Genomic DNA, 19432 nt, shown 5'->3' on the forward strand with positions numbered 1-19432 from the left:
ACCTGAAACTTGCACAGGATGTTCAGTAATACTTGATTACTATTATGTCCAAGTTTCATGAATCAGATCCATAAACTTTCAAAGTTATGATGGTAATTCAACAGATACCCCCAATTCGGCCAAAGTTCATTGACCCTAAATGACCTTTGACCTTGGTCATGTGACGTGAAACTCATGCAGGATGTTCAGTGATACTTGATTAACCTTATGTATAAGTTTCATGAACTAGGTCCATATATTTTCTAAGTTATGAAGACATTTCAAAAACTTAACCTTAGGTTAAGATTTTGATGTTGATTCCCCCAACATGGTCTAAGTTCATTGACCCTAAATGACCTTTGACCTTGGTCATGTGACATGAAACTCAGGCAGGATGTTCAGTAATACTTGATTAACCTTATGGCCAAGTTTCGTGAACTAGGTCCATATACTTTCTAAGTTATGCTGTCATTTCAAAAACTTAACCTCAGGTTAAGATTTGGTGTTGACGCCGCCGCCGCCGTCGCCGTCGCCGCCGCCGTCGCCGTCGGAAAAGCGGCGCCTATAGTCTCACTCTGCTATGCAGGTGAGACAATAAAACAACTGTCAATAAAGAAAAGCAGATTGAACTCAAAAACATTATAAAACTTGGTAAGGGTATTACAAGAATCTGAATGTGTAGATAAATGGTATGGAGGAACTATTGGTAAGGCCAAGTCGTTAATTATTTTGAAATAACTGAAGATATATCCAGTACATTGGCTTTAAAAGGTACAGATGGTGCTTACTTCAATTAATGGATAGAGTCTCTTGAGTGTTGAGTTTATATGATCTCTCTCTGCTTCAATGAACGAGATTACGCAGCTCTTGAAGAGCGCCATCGACATGGAACAGAGTCTAGGTAACTCATCCTTGAGTTGTATATTGAGTGCTTCGTAATTCTTCCTTGCAACTTCCTTCTCGTCTTTTACCTGAAGGTTTGAAAACAAAAACGGATTAAGTTCGCAATTACAGAATCAGTGTTAGACAGGGAGATGCAATGAGGGTACCAAGACAGTTGATGTTTCAGGGTAAGGTAGTCACAAGTCAAAGTCTGTCTTTCGTGCAGAAATACCGCAAACAGCCTTTCATAAGCAATTCCAAACTTTATAATAATAATAAGAATAATAATAGGCATATATAGCGCCATCTATCTAGAAATATTCTCTTCCAAGGCGCATAGTTTATTATTATTATTACCCCGGCTTTAGCTCGAGCTGCCTTTCAGCGCTAAGTGCATTCAAGGAATTAAACCATTCACCTCACCTGGGTTGAGTGCAACACAATGTAGATAAATTTCTTGCTGAAGGAAATTACGCCATGGCTGGGATTTGAACCCACGACCCTCTGCTTCAAAGTCAGAAGACTAATCCAGTGGGCCACAACGCTCCACAACGCTTTATCATAGACATAACAGTGGGATATGAAAGAAACCACTATGAATAGGCATATACATGTAGTGTGGTATTCTGGTAGCCTTAGTTTAGTTAAACCTGGGTTAACTTAGACCACACTTTTATGGAGTGCCAATTGTCAACCAATTCACCAATTAAAAATTATTCTTATCCTGCTGCAAAAAATTGTCAAAAAAATAATTCAGTTCTGAAATGGAGAGAATAGGAAAAGACAAAAATATAATTAATTTTTTAATGAATTAATTGTTACATTATAATTGCTATGAATAAGGAAGGAGTATTATGAAGCCAGCATTCCATAGAAGTGAAGGTTTAAAATTCTAGTTAAGACTAGGATTAATTATCAGAATACAATTCAGTGATTTTATAGCTGGATTCCTCCTTTTGTCATGGTACCTAGCACAATAGATATTCTGAGCATCGTAACACAACGGTTAGCAATTAATCGCTAAATGAATTGATCAATCAATATTCTCATTGCATGTGCATTTTGCTAACTAGACTGACTATGGCACAATCAGAATTGGTCTTTGAAATTAGCGATCAATCGCTAACCTTTGTGTTACGGGACCCTGGTCATAACAGTCGTTGGTATGGTTAAAAATAACACACTCACACTTGGAGACTAGTCAGAAATATTACATACTAGAGCACTGCAGGGAATGAGTGTGATTCAAATGAATGCAAATTATATTATCATGCACACAAGATTGTTAGAGTTAACTATAATTTTTATATTTACATGATACAGCATGGTTTAACCCATTGAATCCCATACATGAGATTACCCATGCTAGGGTACATGGGTAACATTTATTGTAATATAAAGTAATGTTAAAAGAGTTAATGATTAGTATTTAATGAATAATGTACATGTGGGACATGCAAATATAGGTCGTGATGTAAAATGAAATTGAGGAACAGCAAATCATCAACTTGACCCAGGCTGAAACACCCTTCTTCCTATCAAGAATAGTCATCAGCATCTCATATACTATGGGTTTTGAGCTAGGGATATACTATGAAGAAGTGAAAAAAAAAAATAATAATATCCTTATAGAGAACATCTCATTAAAAAGACTCCATGTTAACAAGCAAGTACATGTACCTGTACTTGTGTATTAATGACATGCTTATATTGAAAAAAATAAATGAATGAATAAATGTCCCTCAACACAAGTACATATAGAACAAAAAATTGGAAAAAGGACATCATATTTCTCAACTTCACATTAGGAATGAGCTGTCACATGATACATTCATATAAACATGCTATTGACATACCCCCCCCCCTTCCCATTTCAAAATATGCAAAAACTAAGAAAAAAATATACAAACATATACAGTTTGCATTTATTAATTATAGCATACATTTGATTAGATATGACAAATTTCTTAAAAAGTAATTTAAGTATAATTGGCTAAAATAACATTTTCTTAATTATAGACTTTATGGCCACTTAACGACATGCCAAGGCAGGATTGATGGATTGATGCATCTTTTTGTAGAATGTGATTTCATTACTCACCCATCTTTACAAGATACTTTAATAATACCATCATTAACTCTTTGAACACTGAATTGATTTGGGGGTTAATAATGACAACTGTTTCAACGCTATTTTATTTGAATGAAGACTTCTGCATTGCATCATTGATAGTTGTGATTATTATATAGATGTTATCCAAGAACTATTGTAATTAATAAGCTTTTCTAATATGTATGTCAATGAGAAAACTAATTATTACCATTGTTCAATTTATTTGTACGAATGTGCAAAATTGCAACATCAGCGCGCAAAGAGTTAAACTAAAAATCAGTTATTATGATCATCCTTATCATCATCATATTACTTCTCTTTGTTGATGAACATGCAAATATGATGAAATAATAATACATAAAACCACATACAAGGTTCCATGCCATTTGCTCTTATGACAATTGCTCCACTATAAATTCCATGCAGTAATGGAATGACCAACTTCAACCCTGGATTAAACACTATACCCTATCCTAAACCTATCCCGAAACTTATCACTAAACCCTATTGCATCCCTAACCGTAATCCTGTTATTCAGACGTAATAAAGGCAGGAGCAATTGTCGCCGGAGCAAATGTCGTGTCACCAAAGATTTGCAGGCCAGGGCACAATCAAGTAAATGAAAGAGATTCATAAAATTGATGATTTTAAACCATAACACAGCTGCTAACCATTGAATGAGAGAAATGATGAAATAAAAACATGATGTAATATTGATTTCCTTTCATCTTTCAAGCAGTGTCACATTGGCAAACGTTGCCTCATTGTTAGGATTGGCACGTAATGTAGAAATGATTGTATGTCAAAAATTGCCAACAAATGAAATATATGACCAACATTTTTTCAAACACTGATTGCAAACTTAAATACGAACATTTATTAATGCATGCATCATGTATCAAATTATATGAAAACATGAAGGACACACAATTTTTTGAGTTAAGAATATATGTATAACACTTTTTAGACCAAATGAATTCACATCAACAAGCATCTTTCTCGTTTTAAAATACTTTTTTTATTCTAAAAGGAAATTCTTTTCATGATCACAGACAAAGACAGAACGACGGCAGGCAGATATAATTTTGGAATCTCAATTGCCAAACCTCTCTCGGATGTCGTTCTTTGAGGCGGCGGGGCGCCCCCACAGTCGTTGCTTCGTCTTCGCTAGTACTATCATTCAGCCTTGCATGTTTGGACTATAAGTAGTTAATAAGGGAGATAGAGGAATATAAAACATTCTGGAATAGTTGGAAATTTAATCATTCGTTCCTCTTCAGTTGTGAAAGTTACTCCCATTTCCCTCAAAAGGTAAGGAACGTTGAAAAACTCGAGACTAACCATATCATTCAAATAATCGATCTCAGATGATGAAGAAAAAGCAAAAACAATCAATTTTTTTTTTTGCACAAGCTACCATACTCCACCATACCCTTTGTCGTGACATTATTCAGTTAAAATGATTTTTTTATTTCCATGGATCTGTGAAACAGAATGTGGTAAAGAAAATGTAGCACATTTTGTATGCAGGAAAGTGCAATATGTGATATGAGATTGGCTGGGGAATATCAGCATTCATCTGAATGTTTTTCATGACATGATTATGTTTAATATACATCGAGAGTATGAGCACTTCAGTGATTTTCATTATTCTCAAGAACGTGTCATTTTTTTCCGATCAACCACAACTATGGAGGGCCAGCAAGGTCAACACCTTAAAGCAAATTTGTTCAAAAATATTTTATAGATATAATGTATACATTCATTGTTTTCCTGAAGATTCAGTGTGATTCTCTTTGTTTACTAAGAAGATGTGCAAATTTCCTGTCGAAAAATAAAATGGTATGGACGGATTTCCATACAGATTTATTGGATCAATCATAACTCTTTTTTTGTCAGGCGGGGCCAGTAGTAACAAGATAATTCTAGAAACTAAATTTGAAAACAGCAACGTCTCATAACGTTGTTTGCAATCATGTTACAAATTATTTGGGAACCAAATTAGATTAATGTAAATGGACTTTGAATCAATCTTCATTCATTTTTTAATTTACAAGAACATATATACTGAGCATAGGGATGTAATATTTTGAAAGCATAACAGCTACGGGGAAAGGAGAATGTACATATACTACCACATGCTGTTTTAATCTCTTTTGAATTTACTTCACTTACAGTCGAGGTTATCTTCACAATTATTGACAGCAATCAGCTGAGAACAATGATACCTTGGGTGGAGCTCAAGCAGGGGTGGATAGGAATAGGGTGGGGTATAGGTTGTGTGCTCGGGGGGGGGGGGTGGGGTGCACCTTAAAGGGGAATGAAAACTTTGGAACAAGTAGGCTTGTGTCGAAACAGAAAAATCAAAGAATAAGAACAAAGAAAGTTTGAGAAAAATCGGACAAATAATGAGAATGTTAGGGTCATTTGAATATTGCAATCACTAATGCTATGGAGATCCTCCCATTGGCAATGCGACAAGGATGTGTGATGTCACGTGTGAACAACTTTACCTTTGATGGACTATAAAATACCCTCGAAATATCTCTTTTTGCTTTTTCTTATTATGATACAAACTCTTTATCCATGATGTATTCTTTAAAAATCTGTATTACATGCCCTCCTATAGAAAGAACACATGATCTAAATTATATATAGATGTGATAAAAGAGGCAGTTTAAGTGAAATATATACTAAAGTATTGGGGACAGTTGTTCACAATTTGAGGATCTCCATAGCATTAGTGATCGCAATATTCAAATGCTCATAACTTTCTAATTATTTGTCCGATTTTTCTCAAACTTTCGTTGATCTGTTTCTTTGATTTTTCTGTTTTCACACAAGCTATCTTGTTCCAAAGGTTTCATTCTCCTTTAAGAAAAACATGTAAGAAAATAGTAAGTATACATTTTCCTATGTCGCTGGAACATCATTCTAATTTTTTCTATGTACAAAACAAAATGAACTAAATTCACATTCCACAAATCACAGCTATTACAATGTGCAAGGATTGGGTAGGGTTCCACATGTGAAATAGGTTAAGTACATTTTAAGGACTCTTAAACATCAGTCATACAATAGCTGCCTACCTCCCAGAATGAAATACAGTCTCAAAAGCAATAGACCAATGGAATAATGTAATCTATCTCCAGCAAACCAAACTCTGATGACACAGCATACTAATTCTCACCATCAACAATTCTCACTATCAACAATAACCGAAAGTTCTTAATGGATGAAACCCAGTAACTTTCGGTAGTTTGAGGGTAAGAATAATAAGGAGTGGGAGGGATTGTAACAAGCTTTATGACAATTCTTTCTCAAAATACAAGGAGAGATTGACAACGCGGTGCAAAAGTGGATGCGACTAGACTAGTGGTAGCTATATATGGTACAAGTAAACCAGAAATTGTTGGGTCAAACATCACTGAATGGAAATTAATCCAGGAAGTTTTGGTTATTGCAGGTAGTGAGAATGTTGAGAGCCTTACCGATGCAACTATACCACATGCATTTCCACTGGTTTTCACAAGAATGGTGACAGCAACTTCATTATCTACTTCCCTTTAAAAGTTGAGATGGGCTACATTTTATAGGATTAGTAATACGGACCAAAGGGGAACATGGGTAGAGGCATGCAAAATAATTGTTTTCAGACTTTCTTCAAGAGTACATGTACTCCATAAGCCATCAAAGGCTACACTTTACAAATCTTTAAGTATGGTTTGTTAATTATAGACAAGGTAATTTTGGTAGGGGTATTTTGTGTGAAAGGGATACATGTAGGTGAATGCAAACTGTTTTACGAGGCTTAATCAACAATGTACAAAAGCAACTTGTAGTCCGACATTGACTCAAGGCAAGCAAATTATTTGTGTGTTTTCAGACATCTTTTTAGACTTTCCTAAAGCTATCGTGGGCAACACCTAGAAGATCTACAAAGCATTCTCATAAATTATAAACATAGTAGTATAGGTAGGTACATGTAGGTCAGTAGGGGTAGGTTTTTGTGTGGTAAAGGGAAAGGTGAAGGTTGTTTTTACTACAAAGACCAATAGCCACTTGGGATACAACATTGACTGGAGGCATGCTAACGGATAGTTGTGTTTTCAGACCTCTTTCGAGACTTTTTCCTTGAGCCGACGAGGGCTACCGACGGTCGTGACCTCGTCATCGTCGCTGTCAAGGTCTTTCTTCTTGTGCTTAGACTGAATGATGGATGTGATGAAGAAGAAGAGGTGATAGATTAGTAAATGAAAAGATGATCTTAATAGCCCACAGAGGTAACCAACTTATATAAATTTCAGACCAATCTCGTGATCCTCAAATTGGCAACAATTACAAATTTTCTAATCATTTTCAAACTTTGAAAAATTAGGAAAAAATTTCGCATTTGCAAACAGTGATTTTAATTTTTTTTTTATTGTGTTGCCAATTTAGAGTGTTGAAGGTACATGAAGATCTTAACCCATAAAGGTTTGACCTACTGCATGCAACCAGGCACCTTAATATTGCACTGGCACCAGCCCAGTAGACTATTACATGTAGCATAATGAAGATACAGTACCTCCATGGGCTAAGAAATAAAAGGCAAAAATTAAAGATAATATCCATGCTGAAATGAAATTACTTTAATTAAAGAATGAAAATGAGATGAAAAACCTGTGTAGGGTATCTTCAAAAATACTTTAAGAGGAAAATGAAGGTTTCACAAGAACAAAGCACCGTTTCCTGCATTGTCAAATGCAACTGAATACAGAATAGTCATCTCCTGTGAAAGTACTTTAATAAGAATGACACTCCTATGCCTATTAAATGGTTGAATCAGTCTTGGTAGTTCTTCCAAATCAAATCTAGGATGTGTTTCAGCTGTACGTCAATTCACTCTTGGCTTCATCACTTCATGGATGGCATAAGAACAGCTTGATGAAACAGTAAGGTTGTGTAGTGTGCTCTTGAACTGGGTCGGTATTCAATTAAAATCTTGGATTGGGCAAAAATTTGGCTCAGAATTTTGACTCATTTTGTAGACAATACAATAGTTAGCATTTTACTTTATAAACCAAAATGTACTGTTAACTTGAAAGCCAAAATTCTTACGACAGGTACATGCACTGAAATGCAAGCTTACATGGAATTAGCATGCTGCACCAAAAAGCGCTACTTTGAAATCCTCTGCAGATCAGAACTTCTGCGTATAAAAAACCCCTTTATGTGCAAATGAGATTTCCAAACTCTCTTGCTTAATTCTCATTGAGACATGACTTGAACACATGGATAAATATTTAGACAAATTCAGAAAATGAATCTCAAATGAAAATACTTTGTTCATTCAGCAAATACCAACAAAAAAATTATCAAAATTCTGATCCAATAATTTGATTGAATACCGACCCCGAGCCCCGTCTTACAAAGAGTTACAATTGATCCGATCAACCTCAAGTATATGGGAATCCATCAATGTCATATTTTTTTTCTTTAGGAAATTTGCACAATCTCTTAGTAAACAAAGAGAATCACACTGAATCTTCAAGAGAAAGATTGATGTATGAATATACATCATATCTAGAAAATATTTTGAACAAGCATGTATTTTAGATGTTGACATTGCTGGCTTTCTACAGTTGAGGTTGAGCGGATCAATCGTAACTCTTTTTAAGACGGGGCCCTGTCCTTCAGAAAGAAATCACTTCAAGACAGTGTGGGTTATATGATGTGAATCACTGCATACTAAAATCAAGAGATATTTGACCACTAGAGGGCGTGCTTCCAACCTTTAACCTCTTTGCACTCGATCGTCGTGCGCTCAATCGCCGTGGACTAAGCGGTGTGTCGTCGTCTTCATCACTGCTCCCTTCTTTCTTCTTGTATTTATACTTCAAAATGGGAAGGCAACAAGCAATTAGGACACCCATGTCATGTTGGTCTCAAATTTTTCACATCATGAAGTTATATTGCAAACAAGGAATATTTCACCACATGCAACTTATCAAATGTATACACCATTGTTTATATGTTCCACATTTCTAATACATTAAACTGATTAACAATGAACATATCACAAAAAAGTTGTTTATTATAAATAAGCAATAAATAAGCATTACCTAGGCAAAATGTAAAAAAAAAATCATCCATTTACAGTTGACTTCAATGATAGTTCATTTCGAGGAAATCTCAAACAACAAAACAAATCAGTATACATGTATGTCTGATTTGGGTCAGTTTTTTATTCATTTTGGGCATCAAACGGAAAATGCCCCCACCACACAAAGCATAGCGATCGATAATAGAAAAAAACATCTGCATGATTGTTTGTATTGACCATTATGAATAATCGATGATCAAAACATCTTTACGATCGATCGCTAATTGACAGCAGTAAGAAAGGGTTAAAAGAGAGCCCTACATACCCCAATGCCATGAATGACAGGATGAATTCATTCTGAGATGAGAGTTTAAAATGTTTAGGAATATTTTAAGAAGCTTTTATAGCGCTTTTAAAATTGATTAAAGCCTGCATGACAGTAATGATGAAAGATGAATAAACTATCAGAGATGTGAATAGATACAAAGCTAATATATCAAGGATTGCACAAAAATATTTCTGAATGAGCTTTTAACATCACTTTTGATAAACATTGAATTTATGATCATCACATTTGATAAACATTGAGTTACTTTATGAATATCATGTTTGATAAACACTGAGTTTATGAATATCACATTTGATAAATGTTGAGTTTATGAATACCATATAAGATAAACATAGAGCTTATGAATATCACGTTTGATAAATGATATACTGTACGTATAAACAATATCAAGTTTGATAAATGTTGGGTTTATGAATAGAGAGTATTTGCATTTACTACAGAGACACTCTCTACAATGCACCAATGGAGAGCTGAGACGCTTTTGTCAAAAGTTGGCGGACAGAGACAGCAGTGTCGTCTTGTGATTCAGGACGATGACATATTTGCAATTGTTCGCCCGGTCCAGAACATAGGATGATCTGCTGTCCTGGTCCAACAACTTTCGACAAAAGACTCTCAGCTCTCTTATATGATTTGACTTGCAAAGAGTGGATTCTTAGTACACTCTCTGATATCACATTTGATAAAACGTTGCATACCTGCTTAGTTCTGTCTTTATCTTTATTTTTCTCAGCCTTGTTGATATAGCTATCATAATCAAGGAGTTTATCATATAGTGTTTCTGAATGAGTTTATGAATACAACGTTTAAAAAACGTTGAGTTTATGAATATCATGATTGATAAAACGTTGCATACCTGTTTAGTTCTGTCTTTATCTTTATTCTTCTCAGCCTTGTTGATGTAGCTATCGTAATCAAGGAGTTTATCATAGTGTTTCTGAATGAGTTTATGAATACAACGTTTAAGAAACGTTGAGTTTATGAATATCATGATTGATAAAACGTTGCATACCTGCTTAGTTCTGTCTTAATCTTTATTTTTCTCAGCCTCGTTGAGTTAGCTATCGTTATCAAGGAGTTTATCATATAGTGTTTCTGAATGAGTTTATGAATACAACGTTTAAAAAACGTTGAGTTTATGAATATCATGATTGATAAAACGTTGCATACCTGTTTAGTTCTGTCTTTATCTTTATTCTTCTCAGCCTTGTTGATGTAGCTATCGTAATCAAGGAGTTTATCATAGTGTTTCTGAATGAGTTTATGAATACAACGTTTAAAAAACGTTGAGTTTATGAATATCATGATTGATAAAACGTTGCATACCTGTTTAGTTCTGTCTTTATCTTTATTCTTCTCAGCCTTGTTGATATAGCTATCGTAATCAAGGAGTTTATCATAGTGTTTCTGAATGAGTTTAAAAAACGTTGAGTTTATGAATATCATGATTGATAAAACGTTGCATACCTGTTTAGTTCTGTCTTTATCTTTATTCTTCTCAGCCTTGTTGATGTAGCTATCGTAATCAAGGAGTTTATCATAGCGTTTCTGAATGAGTTTATGAGGACCTTGAAACATGTTCAAGAGACTGTTCAGAGGAGACATTACTCTCTGTTGGACGAACAATGTCTGCAAAGAAAACAAAGAGAAAATAATAGGCATAGGACTTTAAGATGGTATTCGTAAATGAGTGGAATGTTGAAACCTGTTTTTAATGAACCAGAAAATATTTTGAGATGATGAATGTACATTATCAGCATTATTTTATCAACATCATTGTTTCCATCAAATTGTAATTATCATAATCATCCCTATTACCACAGGGATCATCATCACACCCGCCACCATCATCACCATCGTCAACATCGTCATCGTCGTCATCATCATCATCATCATCACCATCATCATCATCACCATCATCATCATCACCATCATCATCATCATCATCATCATCATCATCACCATCATCATCATCATTATCATCATCATCATCACTATCATCATCATCATCATCATCACTATCATCATCATCATCACTATCATCATCATCATCACTATCGTCATCATCATCATCATCATCATCATCATCATCATCACCATCATCATCATCATCATCACTATCATCATCATCATCACTATCATCATCATCATCATCATCATCATCATCATCATCATCACTATCATCATCATCATCATCATCATCATCATCACCATCATCATCATCACCATCATCATCATCATCATCATCATCACCATCATCATCATCATCATCATCATCATCATCACCATCATCATCATCATCATCATCATCATCATCATCATCATCATCATCATCATCACCATCATCACCATCATCATCATCATCATCATCATCATCATCATCATCATCATCACCATCATCATCATCATCATCATCATCATCACCATCATCATCATCATCATCATCATCATCATCACCATCATCATCATCATCATCATCATCATCATCACCACCTTCATCCTCATCAACACCTAACCATAATCATCAGTGCCACCATCATTATTACGACCATCATCATCATCATCACAACATACCCATCAACTTACATAATCTTTGTAGAGTTTATTGGCAAGATGATTTTGTACTGCTTCGTATTTATTGACCTCGTGAAGGTTAGATTGGTTGGCATAGTAATCTGATATATCACTTCCTACATTGGCTTCTACTGATGTTGCTTCCTGCCATACAAATCAGAACATTATCATCATTAATACATTATATCAATATTACAAATACACATCATTCATTTATTTGAACAGACTACTTTAAAGGTATTGATTAACTTTGTGAGCAGCCGATTAAAAAAATTCTCAAACCAAGATGAAACATGTGTACAAGTGCATGTATTAGAACTAATAAACCCTGAAAACAACCATTATTGAGAATGAAAAGCTAAAACTACAAGGCAAACCCCGATTTTGTAAATAGGCGTCTTATAGACGCCTAAATAGTACACATAAGTGTATGGGATGAAATTAAGATGGTGTTTTCGGTCGCTTTATATTTCAATTTTTGAAGTACTAAATAATTATTTTCGAACGCAATTTTTTTTCTGGGCTTCATTTTTGTAACATATCACAGACACAGGTGACAAGTGTGACCTTCTAGCTCAGATTTTTTTAAAGTCAAACCAATGTTAACCAATCACTTTAAGTCGGAGGCACTCATAGAATATGGTGCGTTCATACAGATAAAAAAGAAAACAAAATATGTACAATCAATAAAAACAAGCAATTAAAACAACATAAAAAAAAAAATTATCAATCCCTTTACCCCTAATGTAACACTATTCAGACAAGACTGGAACAGAGAAGGGGACAGCATTCATCCCCCCACAAATTGGCAATGGAGGACCCCCCCCCCCTGCCAATTGGTGACATGAAGTTTGCTCCTGTGACATTTTCTCCAGTCTTTAATATCTCAGAAGGCATGGGGTTATAGGATTGTAATTGAGTTTTTGGTTCAGAATAATGCAAAGAGAAGGATTGGGGTTTATTTAGTTTTGGAGGTTAGGTTTAACGTGCAGATTTTCCTTCAGAGCAATTGTCGCCGGAGCAAATGACACGGAACCATTCTCATCATGTCTAAAGGAACTTAAAATAAATTCAGTTTGTGTAGAATCAAATGTATGTAATCTTGAAACTTCAGATGTGCTAAAAGATGGGGTTTAATGATTTTTCTGAATATACGAACCTATTGTTAGAGATAAAGAATGTTTCATGAGAGTGGCAAATCATTTCAATAACTTGAGGCTGACACTGTAAATGTTCTTTCACCAGCTAATGTTGCGTAATTTTGGAACCCCTGACCCAAGTGTCGAAAATTCAGTATCGACAGTTGTGTCAGACTTGAAAGAATAAAGTCACAAAATGGTAAGACACTATCATGTTACAAATTTATCATAATAATGTTGTAAACTAGCCTTAAACACGGAAATACTAAAGCTTTTTGACATGCACCCATCGCAATAAAATCGCATCAACGCCAAGAACTCTAAAGTAAAACAATATATAGAACTGAGACAATGGAAGCTAAACAACGAGCTGTGATTGGTTGTCAAGGTAATCGATTCTCCTCAACAAAAAAATGTTGAGGAGGGGGTGCTTTAAGGATAAGCGTTTGTTACCTTGAGTTGTTCTAGATACGCATGGACATCCTTGACGAAGATTTTGATGGTTTTCTCTAAGGTATGGAAACGCCTCTCAGCCTTGTCAAACTCTTCATCAATAGTCTGAAGAAAACAAAAACAATGAATATAAAAATTTGTACTCTTTTGGCTTCCCATAATTTTTGGAAACATCAAGAACATTAAAAATATAATAAACTAGAAATATCACTCAAAGTGATTAATAACCCCACCCTATGACGTTACTCTTCATCAATATTCTGAAGATAACAAAAATAATTAATAATAGAAAATGTGTACATGTTTGGCTTTCCATACATTTAGGAGACATCAAGAGCATGAGAAAGAAGAACATACAAACTTTAATGTCAGTCTAAAAATATGATTTAATGGAATGCTAGGTTGAATATGTAATTTTCATAACAAAGAAAATGCACCGGGGCCCCACTGCATAAAAGTTACTATTATGGTAACTAAGCCATTCAATGGCAACTACCATTGATTAATTTTATTTCGTCAAGGTGATTACAATGAAATTGAAGAATACCTTGACAAGATAGCCCATGAAAGCCGAAAGGCTTATTTCCAATGGGGTCCTATTGTTAGTATAAAACATTAACATAATCTAACAACAAAAAGTATAAACTACGACAAGTACTGGAATATGGTTAAAAAGAAAGACATATCCATCAGTCAAATAACTTGCAAACATCTGAAGCAAGCAATAATCTACCTTATATATGAAACAGATTATATTTTAAAGGAGAATGAAACTCTTGAAACCAGCTGAATCCATATCAAAGAGAAAAATCAAAGAAACATATTGTTGAAAGTTTGAGGAAGATTGAATGAATAATAAGAAAGTTATGAGCATTTGAATATTGAGATCACTAATGCCATGTAGATCCTCCAATTGGCAATGCGACCAAGATCTGTGATGTCACACACGTACAACTCCCTCATTACTTTAGTACTTATTTCACTTATATTCTCACTTTCATAGAGTCTATCACAAGGTGAGGTGTTCTCTTTATGAGAGGACAAGTACAGAGGTTTCACAACATTATATCATTGATGAATCGTTTGTCATATGATTAGAATGAGCAAAAAGAGATGTTTTGGGGTATATTTTCAGTGTCCAAAAGGGGAGAGTTGTTCATCTGTGACATCATAGATCTTGGTCGCATTGCCAATGGGAGGATCTCCATAGCATTAGTGATCTCGACATTCAAATGCTCATTACTCTTCTATTGCTAGTCCTATTTTACTCAAACTTTTGTTGATCTTATTCTTTGATTTTTCTGCTTTCACAAAAGCTAACTTGCTCCAAGAGTTTCATTCTCCTTTAACATACCCTACATTATCTAAAATACTAGAAACCAACTGTACAAAAATGTGTGATGTATACTGGTAATACTGTTCTCGAGTAGCTTCCAGTTTTAGGTGCTTCTTTAAGCACTTGATTAGGAAGAGACCATGGTAAAGATGATCAACATACAATGTCAAGGATTCAATGCACGTAGTGGTTTTTCATTCTGAGAATTGTTTTTATGCTTTGATTTCCAAATTTAATGATAAATTGATCACCTATCAAGAGATAATTAAACCACAATGTAGACCATGGTCTAAGCTAAACCAAGGCCACCGTCTTACAAAGAGTTACGATTGATCCGATCAATCTCCAGTATATGAATATTGAAATCCATCAATGTCACAATATTTTTTTCTTTTGGAAATTTGCACAATGTCCTTTGAAAACAAATAGAAGCACGCTGAATTGTCAAGGAAAAACAGTGAATGTCTGAATATAAGTCATTTCTAGAAAATATTTTGAACAAAAATGTATCTTGGATGTTGACGTTGCTGGCATTCCATAGTTGTGATTGATCGGATCAATGGCAAGTCTTTGTAAGAGTTCATCATTCTATACCTGTGTACCGAGTCCAGTCATCTGTGTAAATCTTTGGTTAATCCTTTGGGATTTCTTTCGGAGTGAATGGAGATTAATCTTCCCTAGCTTATCAGTGATTGCTTCCTGACCTCGATGTCTGTATTTCAATACTGACCAAAAAAATCATACATACTACTGAGTTAATAAAGGGAAATTCATACTGAGGGAAACACTGCATGCAAAAATATCTGCTATCAAATTTTTTTCATGTTATAATAATTATATTGGATGGCTCAGAATGGAATACCAGAAATATTCCAAGAGTTCAGGAATATTGGCCCTAACGAGTGGAATATTTCTGGTATTTCATGAAATAAAGCCATCCAATATAATTATGATCATCTATCCCATCCCCCACAAAAAAAGAGGGAGCAATTTGATTTAACAAGTCATAGATCACTTATCACATTATGCCATTATCACTTCATAGAATACATTTTGGTCGTCTACATGCGACTTGCATGTAGCTCATTACGACTCTGCTAAATTTTCCAAAACTTAAAAAAAAACTGTAACTGGTACATCTGGTTTTAAAGTCATTTTCAGTAAACTTGATATTTTCCCATGGGCAATTCCATAAAATATGTACGTCTGACCCCCTATATGTGAGGACTACATGAAGTTTCCTGTCTCTGATTTCTTGTTCCTTTGACGGTCTGTAATGCTCTCAAAGGACCATGAAAATGGGGGTCAGACGTACAAAAAGGTTGATTATTTTGTGGAATTGCCCCTCTCCATCCATATCAAGTTGTTGAGAATGATCTTGGTCTCTTAATGAATCATTCATTGTTACCTAAATCTTTTCTCCTTTTGAATTCATTGATATCCGTGGCAACCTCTGTCATGGTTGTCAGAGCAAGCTTGAGGGTCGATCTATCTTGGTGGTCTTCCTCAGTATACTGGAAGAGAAAAAGAGAGAAAATAAGATATTACAACATTCTCCCAATTCAATGCACTATTACTTCCTAGTCATTTTTATTCAATTCTCTAAAATATTCAAATCTCCCTCTGTAATCACATTTGTCATCTTTGAACAAAAAATCCCAATCTCTGTCCAATATATTGATTATTTTCATGTAGATTTTCTCTTATTGTACTAACAAAAATTGTTAGGAAATTGGTATAAAACCAGTCATTCACTGATCATGCTAGCACGTAGGATGAAGTACATTATATTTCAATGAATAACATGGTAAAATTCACTTTACATTCACAACAAAACAATACTTTTGAAAAATGTTCACATACATGTATGCAACCTGCCACCCCAAAAGCACCAAAAATCGACCACAATGAATATTGAGATTTTTATTGAGCTTGAAAATTCATTTCCTAAACTTTAAAATGATATACAATATGTTAAAATTGACCAACAATAACCATTACAAGTACTTGATTGAATGCAGAGGAAATTCAACAAGAGCTTAAAAAATAAGGAGAAAACAAGGTTTGAAGTTTGGGGTTCACTCAAGCATGAGATGTCACAGTTTGAAGAAGAAGAATTGCTCTTTCAGATAAGCTAGGTTTTTATTTTTATTTTTATTTTTTAGACTAAATTACTATTTTGGCTATTGACAGAGAACCTTACCTGGCGACTTATTGGTGGTTTTGGGATGGTCATGTAGGTCACATTTATTATAATGATAGAAAGAGATCATTTGAATTCATAATCAACAGATAAGTCGGGTAAATTAAGGAACTGAAAACTCAAATGATCCCTACCTTATAAAGCTCAGCAATGAGTAGATGATATTTGAGTATTCTTTGAACTGGTTTGATGAGAAAGGAAGCAAGATCCCAGCAATTGGTACTTTGTCTGAAAAAAACAGAAACAGGAAAATAGAATGGGAAATCCACCAACCATTTTCGTAAAATAGCCTTCAAAACGGACATACTGAAGATTTTTAACATGCACTGATCGGAGTAAAATCGCATGATTGACCAGAGCACTAGAGCGAAACAACGTCGTATAATAAACCGAAAGAGACAATGAACGCTAACAACGAGCTGTAATTGGCTGTCAAGGTAAACAACCGTAAATTGAAGCCTAAATTGTTTACCTTGACAGCCACTCACAGCTTATCATTAAGCGTCCATGGTCTCCTTCTGTTCTATCAGGTAGGTTTACTGAGGAGGAAACCTACCTGACTAATTGTAGACCTTGGTAAGGTCAAAGGTCATGCCAGATCAAGCATCATTAGCAATACATCTAATTTCTCCACTCACTGGGGAGGAAACTTGCCTGACTAGTTCTAGAGCTCAGCTGATATACTCCTGCACTTCTGAACAAGGTCAAAGGTCATGTCAGATCATGCATTATTAGTATACAAATGATGCACAGATGGGGAGTGCATCGGTAGGTTTTGTGAGCATAAGGTAACTTTGGAACTATTAAATCCACGTGGGGCAGCCGAGTGGGTTTAAGACTGTCTAGTTTCCATGGTTACCAAATGCTCGTTAGTCATACCGATGCGCGAACAAACCTGTGTATCATTTGTGTTATAGAATGGATGAATTTTTTGGCGAAAAATCAAGTTTTTTACAACCATGCATGAGTAATTACCGGAGGCATGGCTGGCCATGCGTTAGTAATTACTGATGCATGATCCCATTTTAATATAAAAATGTGACTTGTTAAACGCCAAATCCACTCTGTAGAGTGCTCAAGGTGCATAAAAAAGAGCTAAGAGTTAAATAAAAAAGTTTTCAGAAGATTTTTAAAAGTCTCGATAGAGGTGCATTTTCTTATGTCTTCTGGCGCCTGTTGCAGAAAGAGTTGCAGTCAATTGCAACTCTGAAAATCACGCGCAACTTAATTTTCAACCAATCAACAGCGCGCATTTGGGACTTGCGATTGATTTTTTGGCTTGCGTTTAAACGCAACTCTTTCTGCAACGGGCCCCAGGAGGGCTATTCCATAAAGTGGGGCATGCATGTTAAGCAAATGATCTTTCCCCAAGTTTTTGAAACTTTTGGAATAACAAGGTAGCCAGAAGCGGATGAGCGCAAAGACCGGCTTGGTCTGTAGTAATTAAATGAAATAATTTTATAACAATACATCAAAATTATTATACCTAATTATTCCACTCCCTGGGGAGTAAATTTACCTGACTAGTTCTAGACCTTGGTTGATATACTCCTGCACTTCTGGATTTTCTTCATACTGCAAAAACAATAAAAACAAATATTAATGATTACATGACTCGTACATTCATCCACAACAATAATATTAATAGGCACTTATATAGTGCCATCTATCTCCAAATATTCTATTCCGAGGTGCACAAGAAAAGAAAGAATGAGAGAGTTTGGATAAGTGTCAAAGTGCCAATAACTAATACTGTTAAAAAAGATAAGACTTCGGTTTAGATCCACAAGCCTGGTACAAGATCACTACTTACAGGAGCTCTAGCAGCTGGGGACACCAGCCCCCAACATGAAGCCCGTCAGACCAGTGAGTGATGACAAAACAGGATTTGGATGTGTAATGATATAAAGGAAAAAGTGCAAATTTCCTAAAGAAAAAAATTATGACATTGATGGATTTCCATATACTTGAGGTTAATTGGATCAATGTAACTCTTTGTAAGACGGGGTTCGGGGTCGGTATTCAATCAAATTATTGGATCAGAATTTTGATTATTTTTTTGTAGGTATTTGCTAAATGAACAAAGTATTTTCATTTGAGATTCTATTTCTGAATTTGTCAAAGTACATTTATATATTCATGTCATGTCTCAATGAGAATTAAGCAAGATAGTTTGGAAATCTCCTTTGCACATAAAGGTTTTTTTTGTAAGCAGCAGTTTTGATCTGCAGAGGATTGCAAAGTAGTGCTTTTTGGTGCGGCATGCTAAATTGCATGACTTTTCAGCTTGCATTTTAGTACATGTACCTGTAGTACTGA

The 19432-nt window shown here is 35.0% G+C and overlaps 1 protein-coding gene across 4 annotated transcripts in view; it reads right to left on the bottom strand.

The window, feature by feature from the left end:
* Positions 1 to 19432, bottom strand: part of LOC129263635 (dynamin-binding protein-like) — a 53808-nt gene that overhangs the window by 12220 nt on the left and 22156 nt on the right. The window contains exons 13-22 of one of the 4 annotated variants that reach the window (XM_064101296.1): positions 18633 to 18688; positions 17248 to 17341; positions 16319 to 16424; positions 15505 to 15635; positions 13575 to 13679; positions 11995 to 12126; positions 10876 to 11037; positions 7090 to 7182; positions 4081 to 4173; positions 768 to 950 (exon numbers count right to left, since the gene is read on the bottom strand). In XM_064101296.1, coding sequence (XP_063957366.1) covers positions 768 to 950; positions 4081 to 4173; positions 7090 to 7182; positions 10876 to 11037; positions 11995 to 12126; positions 13575 to 13679; positions 15505 to 15635; positions 16319 to 16424; positions 17248 to 17341; positions 18633 to 18688 — 1155 coding nt within the window. Of the gene's footprint in view, positions 1 to 767; positions 951 to 4080; positions 4174 to 7089; positions 7183 to 10357; positions 10816 to 10875; positions 11038 to 11994; positions 12127 to 13574; positions 13680 to 15504; positions 15636 to 16318; positions 16425 to 17247; positions 17342 to 18632; positions 18689 to 19432 lie in introns of those variants that run through there. The other 3 variants (XM_064101297.1, XM_064101298.1, XM_064101299.1) reach the window with 3 other exon arrangements.

Source organism: Lytechinus pictus, chromosome 6, assembly GCF_037042905.1.
Source record: "Lytechinus pictus isolate F3 Inbred chromosome 6, Lp3.0, whole genome shotgun sequence".
NCBI lineage: Eukaryota > Metazoa > Echinodermata > Echinoidea > Temnopleuroida > Toxopneustidae > Lytechinus > Lytechinus pictus.